The sequence below is a fragment of the Mus caroli genome, chromosome 6, assembly GCF_900094665.2.
Source record: "Mus caroli chromosome 6, CAROLI_EIJ_v1.1, whole genome shotgun sequence".
Lineage (NCBI taxonomy): Eukaryota > Metazoa > Chordata > Mammalia > Rodentia > Muridae > Mus > Mus caroli.
Window position 1 is genome coordinate 134,771,353 of NC_034575.1, and position 15,592 is coordinate 134,786,944.

General features: G+C 44.6%; 1 protein-coding gene across 2 annotated transcripts in view; it reads right to left on the reverse strand.

Annotated features, from left to right (window-relative positions):
* Positions 1-15,592, reverse strand: part of Gucy2c (guanylate cyclase 2C) — an 81,874-nt gene that overhangs the window by 60,838 nt on the left and 5,444 nt on the right. For both annotated transcript variants that reach the window (XM_021165238.1, XM_021165239.1), the window contains exons 2-7: positions 12,895-13,007; positions 9,253-9,317; positions 6,172-6,387; positions 4,831-4,952; positions 3,454-3,550; positions 1,166-1,283 (exon numbers count right to left, since the gene is read on the reverse strand). In XM_021165238.1, coding sequence (XP_021020897.1) covers positions 1,166-1,283; positions 3,454-3,550; positions 4,831-4,952; positions 6,172-6,387; positions 9,253-9,317; positions 12,895-13,007 — 731 coding nt within the window. The remainder of the gene's footprint in view (positions 1-1,165; positions 1,284-3,453; positions 3,551-4,830; positions 4,953-6,171; positions 6,388-9,252; positions 9,318-12,894; positions 13,008-15,592) is intronic.

Genomic DNA, 15,592 nt, shown 5'->3' on the forward strand with positions numbered 1-15,592 from the left:
TGTGAGGCTATGGGAGTGCCTGGCAATCACAGAAGTGGATGCTCACAGTCAGCTATTGGATGGATCACAGGGCCCCCAATGGAGGAGCTAGAGAAAGTAACCAAGGAGCTAAAGGGATCTGCAACCCTATAGGTGGAACAACAATATGAACGACCCACTACCCCCCGGAGCTCGTGTCTCTAGCTGCATATGTTTCAGAAGATGGCCTAGTCGGCCATCAGTGGAAAGAGAGGCCCATTGGTCGTGCAAACTTTATATGCCTTAGTACAGGGGAACACCAGGGTCAAGAAGTGGGAGTGGGTGGGTGGGGGAGTGTGTGTGTGACTTTTGCGATAGCATTGAAAATGTAAATGAAATAAATACCTAAAAAAAAGAATACATTAAGCACCCCCCCACACACACACACACACACACTTCCAGACATTGGCCAACTTCACTATGATGGACAACACTGTAATGTCTCCACCTAGGAGTGCTTATTTCTAAACAAAGCCTGAGGACTCGAGTTCAGATCCCCGGGACCCTTGTAAAAGGCTAGAGGTAGTGGTTCACATCTGTCACCCCAGCACTTGGTGGGTGGGGCTTGAGGTCAGGGCAGTGAGTCCCTGGAGCTCTTTAACCAGTGAGTTCAGCTGCATCCCTGATCTCTAGGTCCACTGGGGGAGCCTGTTTCAAAATTTAAGTACAGCAGGCTAGAGAGATGGCTCAGTGGTTAAGAACACTTCCTAGTCTTGCAGAGGACTTAAGTTCAGTTCCTGTAACCAACCAACTCACAACTGCCTATAACTTTAGTTTTACGGGATCCGGTGACTTCTTCTGGCCATGGCAAGCATCCTAGCACACATGGGATTCTCTCTCTCCCTCCCTCCCTCTCTCTCTCCTCTCTCTCTCTCAGACACACAAACACATAAACACACACACAAGTAAATGGATAGATACATAGATACATAGATAGACAGATAGGTAGATAGATAGGAGGCAATCAATAGAGGAAGGAAATATTCACTTTTGGCTTCCACATGCATGTGCACATACAAATACATACACCTCTGCACAATGGGCACACATACAAATATAAGAATCTGAATCTGAATAGGAGACTGATTACCTTGCTCTGCATTATCTTTAAGGAATACTTACATAAATTTATTCAGAGACAACTCACCGATGAAAACCTCGCAGTGACAGAGGCGTTTGAGGTGGACTGTTCAGACGGCAGCGTCAGGACGAGGACATTGTCCATATACTCAGGGGCTGTGGTGTTCTCCTCAAAGTAATGGTTACTAATGGAAAAACATAGGTTCTTCATAAAAATTAGCATCCCATAGGGAGGGGAATTAACATAAGCTTTGGAAATCATGGCGATAGTTGTTTTAAGTGTAGCTATCAGCAAAGCTTTCTACTTTTCCCAGTTCTAATCCCTTCTACTCCTGCTACAGTGAATGACGGGACTTAGGCGGCTCTTGCTATTAACTGAGGGTGGAAAGGAACTCATTATACCCACCCCTTGAGGGAATGTTTGTATTTGCTGTTAAAGCCTAATGACCCTTGATTTCTGCAGGAAAACTTCTTTTTCCTTAAGGATGCAAAACAAGTTGGAAATACTGGGCTATGGGATACGGAATTACTCTGCACAGTGCACTGTAGTGTAGGATGCTACCATCTGCTCAAGGCTGAACTGAACTGATAATGGCAGATTTAAGACATTTTCTCTGATAAGGCAAGTCTCCTGGTGTGTGTGTGTGTGTGTGTGTGTGTGTGTGTGTACATTCATGTGTGTGAGTGCGGACACACTTGTGCCTGTGGAGGTCAGAGGACAACCCCAGGTATGAGTCCTTGCCTTCTAGCTTGTCTGAGACAGGTCTCTCTTGTTGAGACTGCAAGCTGCAGCATGTGGGACTAATCAGCTCACAGGGTGTGTATCATCAACCCATAGACCACACTGGGCACACTGCACACTGAGATCCCTCTGAGCCGCCCAGGGCTCCGGTGCTTCCTAATCATGTGGGTGCAGCCGGGTGGTGGTGGCGCACGCCTTTAATTCCAGCACTTGGGAGGCAGAGGCAGGCAGATTTCTGAGTTCGAGGCCAGCCTGGTCTACAGAGTAAGTTCCAGGACAGCCAGGGCTATACAGAGAAACCCTGTCTTGGAAAAACAAACAAAAAAAAATCATGTGGGTGCAAACAGGGTGGCTCATCAGACTGCCAGGATTAGGGAGACCACCATTTCAGACTCAGTCTGCTCTGTGGCGACCACTGGATTAGCTCTTAGGTTCACATTATTGATCTTACCCTAAAAGACAGGCACCCTAAGTTTCATTTCACAACTCGACTTAATCTCAAAATGCTAACCAATTCCCACAGAATCCCAAGCAGCAGGGTTACAAGCCAAACACATTAGGTTTACTTGGGTCTGACCCTGCTCTGGAAACGGCCACGTGTTCCTTGAACAGGTGTCACAAAGGAACACCAGCACAGATGGCTGAGAATGAAATCCTACCAAGCTGGCCACACTGACAACTCCCTCCCCAGGGCAAACCATCAACTGGAGGGTGGGAGGGAAACCCTGAGAACATTGATTGCCCTCTTTCCTAAACGCCTACTGCTGAAGAGCTAGCTAGACGGATCGCTTATCTTCATGAACATTCAATTGTCCACCAGGCCTGCCCTTCCAGGACTCCCTTTCCTCTCAAGCTGGGAAAAGCGTGTTTAGTATCGGGGATGACTAGGCAGATCCAGGAGAGTCCCTGCAGCAGATGAAGGCACACAGGTAATGATTAATGACCCAGAGAGATAAGTGGGTCATATGATGCACCTGTGGGACAAGGGGCACAGGTGTACCGATGGCACCTCCTCCAGGCATGCTCCAACCTAAGGACTGCTTTTGGCACTGTTAGCGAAGTGGTTCCTCTATCTGTCTCTGTCTCTGTCTCTGTCATGGTTTTCTCTGCTCAGTGTCAGAGAAGCATAGAGGATGGGACCATCCCCGAGTAACTGGTTCCACCGAGGATAAAGAGTAACTGTACAGATCAGATCTCGTTGTCTTCAACTTTAGTCTTTCCAAAGGTGGCTGATGGAAAAAAAATAATCTGAGGCCAAAGACCATTGACAACTACAGCACAGGAGCAAGCCCTATCTCCCTAGGGAAACCACGGTCCTGGTCTTAGCTGCTGGATCCTTTCCTGAACAAAGGATATTAGGATACTGTGGGCATCTGGACCTCCCAGGTGAGGGGACTGTATATTTGGATGCCTGTCAGGCGTCAAGGAATATATCTCTGCTTAAGGTCACAGATGGTTAGGTAAACATGAAGGTATTCTGAGAAAGAAATAGGACTTCAATTCAAATGCGGCCATCATGGCGGCTGCCCACACAAGAGAGAGGGGGCTGTTTTGGTAGCCATTGACTCACTTCCTTTCTGAAGGGAGGAGGCTTTCCTGAGCATTATACCAACCTGAACAGATCTACCAGGATGACAACAGTGTCTTCAGCCACTTGGAGGTCACCTTTCACATCATAGAAGCTTTCTGGCGTGCCACACATAACAATCACTGGAAGAAAGAAAGCAATTAAGTAATTAAGTAAGTAAGTGATTGTTTGAATAATGTTGGTCAACTTGCCAAGCGAGGGTCTTCCCTCACAGGAAATCACCACAATTCGTTCATTACTTCTGATGTGCTCTTGCTTGGGAAGGGAATTCCCTGCACAGTATAGCAGATCATTTAACAATTTGATGCGAAAGCTTTTATCTGCAAGCCTTTCACACCCAGCCTTTAGCTCACTGGACATGTGAGTTCTGCGCCAGGAAACTGAGGAAGGTTGGTCATCTTTGCTTGCCTTGTGATTCTGTCTAAGGGGCTACATAACCAGCAGGTCATGGTTGAGAACCATGATTTGAGGTCTAGTCACAAATCCAGTCATACCTTGGATTTCTGATGGGGTAAAAACTCAAAGACCACTCAGTAGGAATTGAGAGTCTGTATGAAGCAGGCCGGTGATTGCCTAGGGAGAGACACTTCTCACAGAGTAGCCCTAATGCACATTACAGGGAAGTTTGAAAGACAAAGAACCCAGAAAAACTACATCTTGGTTGTTAGAAGTTGCAGAGGAAGTAAGCAAGCAGTTCAACAAGAGCTGGGAACATGCAGTTAGCTGGGGCCATTTGAGCCCTGAGATTCTAGAAGAGGGTTGGGTGCTTTGCCACACAATGGCACATCAGAAGTAAAGAACGAATTGTGATGATTTCCTGTCAGGGAAAGTCAAAGAATCACTTGCTGCCGTGGCTAAGTATTTGTTAGTTTAAGAACTTGCCAGTTGCTGATAAAGGTGGTGCACGCCTTTATCCCAACACTTGGGAGGTAGAGGCAGTCGGATTTCTGAGTTCAAGGCCAGCCTGGTCTACAGAGTGAGTTCCAGGGCTATACAGAGAAACCCTGTCTTGAAACCCCCATCCCCACCCCCAAAAAACTTGCCAGTCAAGTAAGATCTGGGGAGCAAGGGAGCGCGAAACCATTCAGAACCCTAAAGATCGTGACAGAGACAAAGATGGAGAACTGCCCCGTTACATGGATGACCTGCAGTGGGTCGTGGTCTCTGTGGGCTTCTGAAGGCTGGATATTGGGTTAGTATCTATGTTCATTTCATCAGTGGTTGCTTTATGTCACTTTTCTCCCAGAGAGTTAGGTTTAGTCAACAGCAATGACAAAATGGCGAAGGTGTTTGCAAACAAGCAACTTGGAGGCAGGCCTTGAGGGCAGCACTTACGGAGGCATTGTCCTAAAGGACTCTGAGGGAGGCAGCAGCCATGAGGGAGGCCCTGTTGTTGTCTTACCATTGCTCTTTCTGTTATGGCCTGTTAAGATTTCCTGGAACTGTTCGCTGCGTCTCAGTACATCCTTGAAGCTGAGCACCTCAGAAAAATAGGACACCCCAGCCTCCAGAGCATTGAGGTACCTGGAGCAGGATGAAAGAGAAGCTTTGAGTCGGCTTTGCTTCCTCATGGCCACCCCACCTTCAATCTCTGTCTATCTGTCTATCCATCTGTCCGTCTGTCTGTCTGTCTATCTATCTATCTATCCATCCATCCACTTCTGTGCTGGAGTCTTTATCTAACACCCGGGTCCTCTGTTACTAGACAGAATCCACCACGGTGCCTTTGCTTTGTACTGTGGCTATTTAGTAGAGGCAGGGTATGGGGTGGGCGTTTTGGATTCTTTGTGTGTTCAAGTTGTAGACATTTAAGGGGTTCCTTCTACTGTCTCCCTACTGCTATAGGGAGCAAGAAGGTTCTAGCCTGAACTATAACCCAGAAGCCTCTGAAACTATATAGTGTTAAACTTCAGAGCTGGTAAAATGATGTCTGTCCCTGTAGGAATTGGATGTTTGTATATTCCAGTTTCAAACCAAGTTTCTAGGGTGAGCTCCTGGGGTTGGTTGCCATGGGTTCCCCAGATGTGCGTGCCTGGTGACACCCTATCTTAAGCCTCTAAGGCTCTGTTGGTAGAACCAACTAGCTTCCCGAGTCACCTCCACCACTTTTACTGGCGATGCGGGAGCTTATGATATTTTAAAATGATGTTTCATCTATTTAGGTTGTAGTGTGTGTGCGTGTGTGAACATACATGTATGTGTCACACTGCACGTGTGTGGCAATCTGATGACAACTGGCAGGGATCGGTTCTCTTCTACACCAGGGATTAAAGTCAAGTCATCCGGCTTGGGCAGCAAGTCCCTCTGTACACCGAGCTACCTTGCAGGCACAGACCTATGCTTCTTACTAGGACTTTCTCTCTCCTGTCCCTCTTTCTCTCTATGTGAGAGACATACTTTCTAACTGCTGCTTGGTTAGGGCAGAACACACATTCTCCAGCGCTATATCTTCCACAGTAGTGCAGAAACATTGACTTCTAGCTTTCATTTGTATCCTCTAGAAACAGGATCCAATGTGTTTGTCTTTAGAGGACTTACCATGGGGAATCATTAAGACTACCAAGAATTCACTTTCATGGGCATTGTGCTGCTGCAAATGTGGTCTACACTGAGTAGTCACACAATACCTGACTCACTTTGCCTCTTTGATGAGTAAGAAAGCGGATTGGCGTCGATTTCAAGAGTGTCCCTGATGAAAGTGACATTTCTCCATGGCAACACACTGATTAGCAGCCTTCCTTACCAGAAACAATCTTCAGGCTCCGATCCATTCTTGTAAACATACGAAGAGTTCCAGGAAAAGGGTTTGAAAGATGCATTGTTGACTTTCCAGAAATCGACCAAGAAGTACATCAGCTTCCTGGCTGGAGGCAGGACCCTGGTTAGGGTTTCCTTATAGTCACAGGACAGCCCGTAACTTCCAGCGGAAATCATGGGATAGTTCAACTCTGTGTCGAGGCTGTGGTAAAAGTGAGAGAGGAAGCAATGCCAGGATTAACTCCAATGGCACAGGCATGAATGGTAAGAATGAAATGGGGACAGTAAAACATGTGTCCAGGTGACCCTCTCACATGGGTGACTTTAAAAATAACAATGATTGCCCATATTGTGTTTACAGGGAAATGACTACATGATAGATCACGTTGATTTGTTTTCAAATGACTTCTCATGCTCTCTGGGCTGGAAATTGTGAGCCGGGAGGGAGACTGAAAACTACATGCTAAACAACCATGGCCACTGGTTATGCGTTTTTCTCTGTCAACTTGACACAAGCTAGAGTCCACTGGGAAAAGGGACGACACTTGAGGAACTGCCTCCATCAGTGGGGCTGTACGCAAGTCTGTGAGGCCTTTTCTTGGTTGCTTATTTAGGTGGGGGGGGGACCCAGCCCATTGTGGGCAATATCATCCCTAGGCTGGGGGTCCTGGGTTGTATAAGAAAGCAGACTGTGCAAGTTATGGGGAGCAAGACAGTGAGCAGCACCCCTCCATGGCTTCTGCATCAGGTCCTGCTTCCAGGTTCCTGCCCTAATTTCCTGTCCTGACTTCTCCCCATTATGTACCGCGAGCTGAAATAACTCCTTTCCTTCCCAAGTTGCTTTTGGTCATGGAATTATCACGGCAACAGAAAGCAAGCTAGAAGAGTCATCATAATTGTGATCAAATGGGAAGTGTACCTAAGCCTTCTCTTCCTACCAGTGCCTGCTTTGTCGCTCTGCGTTGGCTATTTTTATGTCAGCTTGACACAAGCTAAGTCATGTGAGAGGAGGGAATCTCACCTTTATATCTTTATATCATTATATCCCCATAAGATCTGGCTGTAAGACAGCCTATAGAGCATTTTCTTAACTAGTTATTGTTGGGGGAGGGTCCAGCCCCTCTCGGGTGGTGCATCCCTGGGCTGGTGGTCCTGGGTTCTGTAAGAAAGCAGCCTGAGCAAGCCAGTACACAGCACTCCTCCATGGCCTCTGCATCAGCTCCTGCCTCTAGGTTTGCACCAGTTTAAATTCCTACCTTGGCTTCCCTCAACAGACTGTGACTCGAGATATGTAAGGGAAAGGCTGTCCAGTGACCAGCCCAACTTGGGATCCATCTCAAGGGAGGCTCCAAGGCCTGACACTATTACTGATGCTCTGATGTGCTTACAGACAGGAGCCTAGCTAGCATGGCTGTCCTCTAAGAGGCCCAATAAGCAGCTGACTGAGACAGACACAGATACTTATACCCAACAATTGGACTGAAGTAGGGGACCCCTGTGGTTGAATTATGAAAAGGCTAGTAGAAGCTGAGGAGGAGTGTGACCCCCATATGAAGACCAGCAGTCTCAACTAACTTGGACCCCTGGAATTTCTCAGACACTGAGCTACCAACCAGGCAGCATACACTACTGGTACGAGTCCCCCTACACATATACACCTGAGGACTGCCAGGTCTGGCCTCAGTGGGAGAAGACACGCCTAACCCTGGAGAACTTGAAGCCCTAGGGAGTGGGGAGGCCTAGTGAGAGGGCATCATCTTGGAGACAGGGGAGGAAGAATGGAATGAAGAACTGGGGGCGGGGGGAGGCAACAACTGGACTGTAAAAAAATAAAAGTAATAAGAAAAATATGTAAGTCAAATAAACCCTTTCTTCCCCAGGTTGCATTTGGTTATAATGTTTCATCACATAGATAGTAACTCTGACTGCGACGTTGTCTGTCTCCAACACAACACTCAGATTTTTTTCATGAAGTCATCTCCCCACTTGAAACTCAGCCCTCAAGCAGAGGTGACCACTGCCTTCTATACAATACTGCATTCTCTCTCTCTCTCTCTCTCTCTCTCTCTGCTTTGTATTGGCCAGTGTCCCTCTCACCTCCATTTGGAAGGGCATGGTTCACTCAATTCTTTTCTGCTTGACAACACTAAACTGTTTTCTCTTAGAAAGCTCTCATGGTACTGAACCAATGTCCTGGGTGCCCCCTTTCCTCTTGAGCAATGTCATCTCAGCACCTGATCCATGAGATAAGGAAGAACAAAATTCCATGGGTGTCTGTTTGGGTGTGGAAGATGGGCTTGGAAATGCTTCTGAGTGTGCCTGACTTGGTGTGCTGAACCTCTGGGCTGCTGAGTTGCTGGGCGTGAGGCAACAGGCTGACTTCCGGTAGAAACTTCAGGGGTTTGTGTCGGCCTTGAGAAACCTATGCTGATCTCCCCTGGATCAGGAAATGGTATTTCTTTATTCAGAAAACCGAACAAGCGAGGGAAAGGCCTGTGAGAAAAGTTTTGACAGGGAAATGTGAAGAATTTTGACCAGGGAATATATGATCTGGCAGAACAGAGCCAGTTTCACTGAGTGAAATAAATTGAAGTCACAATTTCTAAATCTAGAAAACAGTTTCCCATTCTACAATAGATCGAAGGCTTTTTTTCTCTCTCTCTCTCTCTAAATCACAAAGGATTTTACACAGAGAACTTCAACATGTTATTTCTATACATCTCAAATAAGAGCCTGGTTGTTTCCCCACGTTTCCAAACTAGTGACACAATAGAGTTCTACTAAGACGCTCTCTCTTCTGTCTGTGTCCTACGCACTGCCCACTCTGGGGAATTTCCTTTATTAAACTCAAGTGTTCCTCACAACCTGCTTCCTCTAAGACTCAGCTATGAGTGACTGTACCTGGGCAGCTACTGCAGTCATTACACACCGATCAAAGCAGGAGGTATCTGGGGAAGGGTAAAGGCAATGATAGAGAGATGGCGAAGCACAAGGGGCCCAACATGCCTCGCTCTTGCTTTGACAACACTGTTTGCCCAATCATTTAACACTCAGCCAAAGTACTTACTACATCTGGAAGGTGGAATACGTGCACGAGGGCCCCATGAGGGCGCAGCCCATCTTACGATCTCTCTGTAGGAAAAAGAAAAAGAAAGAAAAGAAAAACACTAAAGCCTAAGACAAATCCAATTAACCAAAGAAAAGAGGAGGGCGGGAGCACTATGAGAAATGCGTTCCCAAGAGTCTGTGCGCAGAGCGGGGAGGAGCTACTCAAAGGATGGAGCAAGTGGGAGGAGCAAGATTCTTGCTTACTTCTTCCTCCCCGTTGCTAACTCAGACCCTAAATAGGGTTTTAAGGAGCTCAGGAGAATTAAAAACTCTCTAAAGCCGTGTAGACGTAAAAGATACCCCTTACTCTGGGCATCTTGTAAAAGGGCTTCCAGAGATTACAGATTGTGAGACTATAATACTAGAAGTTTCACATCGACCTCATGGGTCATATTATGGATGTCAGGATGTGTATACCATATCCACCATAGTGAGTCTCAGTCTTGGGGGGCTGGGCAGATTCTAGCATAGGGATATTGAAGTCCAAGGGAGAAGAAATGGTTTGGATGCTTTTAATGACAAGTATTTCATCTTTTGAGGCTTGGCTGTTCATTGGTCCATTAACTGATAGGGTTGGGCTTTTTTTAATTTGTTATTTAGTATTTTTAGTTCTTTTTATATGGTAGCTATTACTTCTCTGTCAAATGGGTAGCAACGATTTTTCTCTTATTCTGAAGATTGCTTCTTCACCCAGTTAACTGTTCCCTTTACTGTACAAATGCTTTTAATTTTGTGGGTTTCCATTTGTTGCTAGTCTTAATTCTTGAATCAGAACCCTATTCAGTTCCGTTTACCTTCAAGTGTTTTCTCTGTTTTTCCCAGGAACAGTTTAAGAGTTTCTAGCTTTTCATACAGGTCTTAGGTCTATTTGGAGTTGGGTTTTGGGCCAGGTGAGAGATAGGGATCTAGTCTCGTCTACCCATATGTGGAAGCCCAGTTTCTCCAGCACCATCTGTTGAAGAGGCTGCCTTCAGTCTTTTCTCCAGTGTGTATTTTTCACACCTTTGTCTGAAGTCAGGGAATTATAGCTGTGTGGTTTGATATCTGGATCTTTTGTGTCATTTCATTGATCCCTGTATCTGTGTTTGTTCATATGGCTCTGTAGGATAACTTAAGTTGGATATGGTGAGACCTCCAGCATTATATTTTTTTTTTTGTCATTTTGCTTATCTGGGGTCTTTGTGCTTCAACAATAAACAAGGTATGTGTGTATGTGTGTGTGTGTGTGTGTGTGTGTGGTGTTGGTGTTGTTGTTGTTGATGATGATGTCGCTTTTTCTATTTCTTTGAGGAATGACATTGTCATTTTAGTGTGGTTTGCATTGAATCGGTAAACTGTTGTTAAAAGAGACATTTTTACAAAATTAATTCTTCCAATCCAATTCAGTTTTCTGGTGTCCTTTTCAAATTCCTTCTTCAGTGCTTCAGGTTTTACATGGTAGGAGCTTTTCACTTATTTCGGTTTATGTCAAGGTTTATGTTCCAGGCAATTGTGAGTGGATTGTTTTCCTGATTTCTTGTATGCCTGTCTACTCCTAGCATATAAGAAGACCACTGGATTTTGTGCTAATTTTGTATCAAGACACTTTTTTTAAAAGATTTATTTATTTATTTATTTTATGTATACGAGTACACTGTAGCTATCTTCAGAACATCAGATCCCATTACAGATGGTTGTGAGCCACCGTGGGGTTGCTGGGAACTGAGCTCAAGAACTCTGGAAGAGGTGCTCTTAACTGCTGAGCCATCTCTCCGGTCCCACATCAGGATATTTTACTGACAGTGTTCAGCAGCTCCGAGAGTTTTCTGGTAGAGTGTTTTGGAGCTCTCACATACAGGATCCTCCCATTTATAGATAGAATACATTGACTTCTTCCTTTCCTCTCTCTCTCTCTCTCTCTCTCTCTCTCTCTCTCTCTCTCATCTTATTGCTGTATTGAAGACTTTCAACATTTTATCAGCAAATCAGCAAGAGTGAGAGATGTAGACACCTTTGTCTCTTGTTTCTCATCTTTGTAGAAATGTTTTGAGTTTTCTTCATTTACTGTGATATCAGCCATAGGCTTGTCATATGTATCATTGGTTATATTGAGATATATAACTTCTACTCCTAATATCTTCAGGGCCTTTATCATGAAGGGATGTTGGATTTTGTCAAATGCATATATTGAGATGGTAATGTGATTTCTGTCTTTGAGTCCATTTATGTGATCTATTATTTATTGATTTTTAATTATTTATTATTAAACTATTCATGAACTCACAGAGGTCATGATTCCTTTGGAGGTCCCAAATCAGAGAACCTGGATATCAGATATTTACATTATTATTCCTTACAGTAGCAAAATGCTACAGTTATGAAGTAGAAATGAAATAATTTTATGGTTGAGGTCACCACAACATGAGAAACTATTAAAGGGTCTAAGTATTAGGAAGATTGAGAACTTCTGATCTAGAATGAAGCTAGGTTGATTACTGTGAATAGCTCTTTGTGTGTGTGTGTCAATGTGTGTGTGTTTGTGTGTGTGTGTTTGATCTTTCTGATCTTTAAATGTAAGCACTCACAGTTATGAATTTCCCTCTCAGAAATGTGTTCATTGTTTCCCCCCAGATTCTTGTTATGTTGTGTTTTAATTTTCACTTGATTTTAGGAGTTTTAAAAAATTCCTCCTTAATGTCTTCAATAATTCATTGCATAATAGTATATTGTTCAACCTCCAGGGCTCTGCCTATTCTCTGCAGTTTCTTTTGCTGTAGGCTTCTAGTTTATTCCATTTGCGTTCAAATAAAATGCAAGAAGTTATGTCAAATTTCTTTTACTTGTTGAGACTTGCTTTGTGTCCTAATGTATTGTCTGTTTTAGAAATTTTTCCACGGGCTTGGAGAGGTATACATTTCGCAGTGTGAGTCAGATGGGATGCTTTCTGTAGGTCCCGTAGGTTCATTTAATTTATTAAATCATGCGATGGTAGTGTTTTCCTGCCCTATCCCCGCTTTGGTCAGGATGATCTGTCTTTTGGTAAGAGTAGGATTTTGAAGTCATATACAATGATAAAAAATTTTTAGACATGTATTCAAAATAATAAGTCTTTAAAAAGACAAAATTTAAAAAGATTTTAAAGTTAACTTAAAGTAAAAATTCCCCCTATATCAAAGCATATACATACTATGTTCCAGGACACACACACACACACACACACACACACACACACACACACACACACGTCTCTTGGGATGTGTGCTATAAAGGGTACCTTCAGATCATACAGCAACATGACTGCAGCTGGTGCAGACTATGCATTGTGTAAACATACCCACATTTCTCACTGTAACCATCCCAGATGAAGAATGTGTGACCTACACACTACAAAAGCTACTTACTGGGCTGGAGAGATGGCTCAGCAGTTCAGAGCACTGACTGCTCTTCCAGAGGTCCTGAGTTCAATTCCCAGCAACCACATGGTGGCTCAGAACCATCCTTAATAAGATCTGATGCCCTCTTCTGGTGTCTAAAGACAGCTACAGTGTACTTACATATAGTAAATAAATAAAGCAAACAAAACAAAACAAAGTAAAACAAACAAACAAAAAAAGCTACTTACTGTAATCTCCCTGAGTAGGTCAAGGCCTTCACAGGTACTGCTCCGGCAGTCACCTGACTTATGAATCAGACCGTCGGAGTAGATGAAAGTCGCGTTCACAGTCACATTTAGGTCTGTTACCCAGAAATTAGGAAAAACAGGAAACCAGTGTTATCCTTCCACAATTTGCCCATCTCTGAGACAGCCCTTGCTGATGGATTTCAAGGGGCTGGGGAAAGGTATCTGTGATGGCAAGTCTAGACTTGCAAGGAACCTAATCCAAGCATCTGGGCACATCTGTGAGAGATTTCTCTTGGTTTGATTACTTTAAGTGGGACACACACCCCTATCCAGATAATGTGAGATCAGAAGACCTACTCTAAGTCTGGGCCACTCCTGGAGGCAGGAAGGACAGAGAAACAGGGGTGTGCCTTTTTGTCTGCTTGTCCTCGCTCTCACTGGCAAGCTCATCTACCCTGAGCTATTCTTACACTGGTGTTTGAACCCATTTCGTGAGGATTCAAAGTGTAAACTGAAAACTAGCAGCCCTGTAGGATCTCTCTGGAACTCCAACACCAGATGGGGACTCTTGAGGCCCCCAGTCTTGTGAGCTGTCAGGAGAGGGCCTTTGTTGGGAGTACTCAGCCCACAGCCTGTGAGCCACTCCAATGAAAGCTTTATTAATATATAGTCATATGTTCATTCTTTCAGTTCTGTTCCTTAAAGAACCCTGATGAAGACAATATTCAAGTTCAGGTCTGAGACTATTCTGAGTCCCTTCTTTCTCTCTCTTCTCTCTCTTCCCTCTCTCCCACCTTCCCTGCCTTTATCTTTCTCTTATATTATAGAAATAATTCACCCATGATAGAACCCATCCATTGTGAACATATGGAATGGAAGTGTAATTTGATCATTTCAGCACATGTGTAGATTCAAGTATTCATCATCACGGTCCAGCCTAAGAGTAGTTTTCATTATGTCCACAGCTCTCCTCATCTTCTCTTTCTATAACCCCACATTCAGCATGTGTCCAGTATGGACTGGAAAGCACTGGGAAAGTAGATAGGGACGGCATCTTGTTCTTTTGTGTTCCCAAGTTGCTGCTATTACGTGTGAGGTGCAGTTCGCTTTGGTCTCTGATTATCATCCATCCATCAGTCCACACACAGTTACTCTGTTCCTCTTATGCTCCTTACACTTTCCTATGTGCTCGCAATGCAGCATTGAGTAAGATCACTCCCTGGCTGCCTGAGGTCCACATATTCTCTGGAGATCACACAGAATGGTGCTATTGCTGGTAGCATGGAGACGGGAGCCCCTTTCGGGTGCCAGGACTTGAGAGATGTAAGAATGTGAGCCACACACATGTACAGTTTCTGGGTGGGGTTGGAGGTGGGAAATGAAGAACAAAGGTCAGATACGATTGATGTTGGCTTGTCTCAGAATCTTCAAGGATGGCCATGCACTTGCTGCTTAGTGATTGAGGGGTAGAATAGACCTGGGGTGGTATTGGAAGAAGGTCATATCAGGCACGTATGTGCATGTCTTAGTAGAATGGGATCGTTCTGGAGCATTTAAAATATATAGAAATATTATCATGTCTCACTTTCACTTTAAAAGGACTTCTCGAGATTCTGATGGGAGAATAGATCGTGGAGACCAAGAAGGAGAAAGAAGCAGGGAGACCAGTTAGGGGCTCTTGATAACTTAGGCTAGCTTGAAATAAGCAAGTGGCAATGAATTGGGGGAATTACATGGTTGCATTTTGAAATTTGAAGGTAGGGTCAGTAAGAAAGTGCTGATGGATGCAACTTGAGGAAAAGAGGGTGTGAGTGTCTTCAGTATTCCTTGTCCTGAGAACGTGGCTAATGGGGAATGTTACTCTAAATCAAGGACTGAATAAGAGGGGAAAATTTGCAAGTATAGAGTCGTGACTACGGGGTTGAGAGCTTTGGGAGAAGCCAGGTGAACTCGTTGGGTGTGAGGTGCCTATTAGATTTCTGAATGGATGTGACAAGCAATTAAATATACCGATCAGGAGAAGTTGCCATGCAGTTGCACTTAGTGATTTTAAAATGTCAAGAAAACACAGCCTGACCCCAAAATCAGCATTGTGAGCATCTTCCCACTGTCTCGGGTGTAATGAAGAATGGGCTTTGACCCTGAAACCACAAGAAAACACGGGATGCTCTGGAACTGGAGTTTCCGAGAGTTGTAAGCTGCAGTGTTGGGAACTGAACCCAGATCCCCTGAGAACAGCTGGTGCTCTTAACAGCTGGCCCGTCTCACTGGCCCAGAACACCACTCTTTATAGTCTGCATTTTCCAAAGCCAAATGGCCTGTGTTTATCCCTGCTTGGGGTGTTTAGATAACAAAGAGTTTAGGTGAAGGCAGAGGCATGATGGTAAAATCCCTGAGTGTTGCTAGGTGCCACGTCTTAAAGATAATAAAGAGCTGGCAGAACCATTTGTGCAGCTCTGTCCTTTAAATGATGGTCCTCTCCCAGTGACAGGTAAGCTCAGGACAAATGTCTGATACCAAAGAGGAAATGGCCTTCTGGACACCAGGAAGCCTCAGACATTGGTGTGGCATTGTGAATGACACTCTGTGTTCTTACACAACCCATTCGAAGCTCTCTGACTTCTGTTTCCTTACACGTAAAAGTGAGGTTTGCCTGACATGCCACATTTGAATAATATCTTTAAAAGAGTAAAGTCTA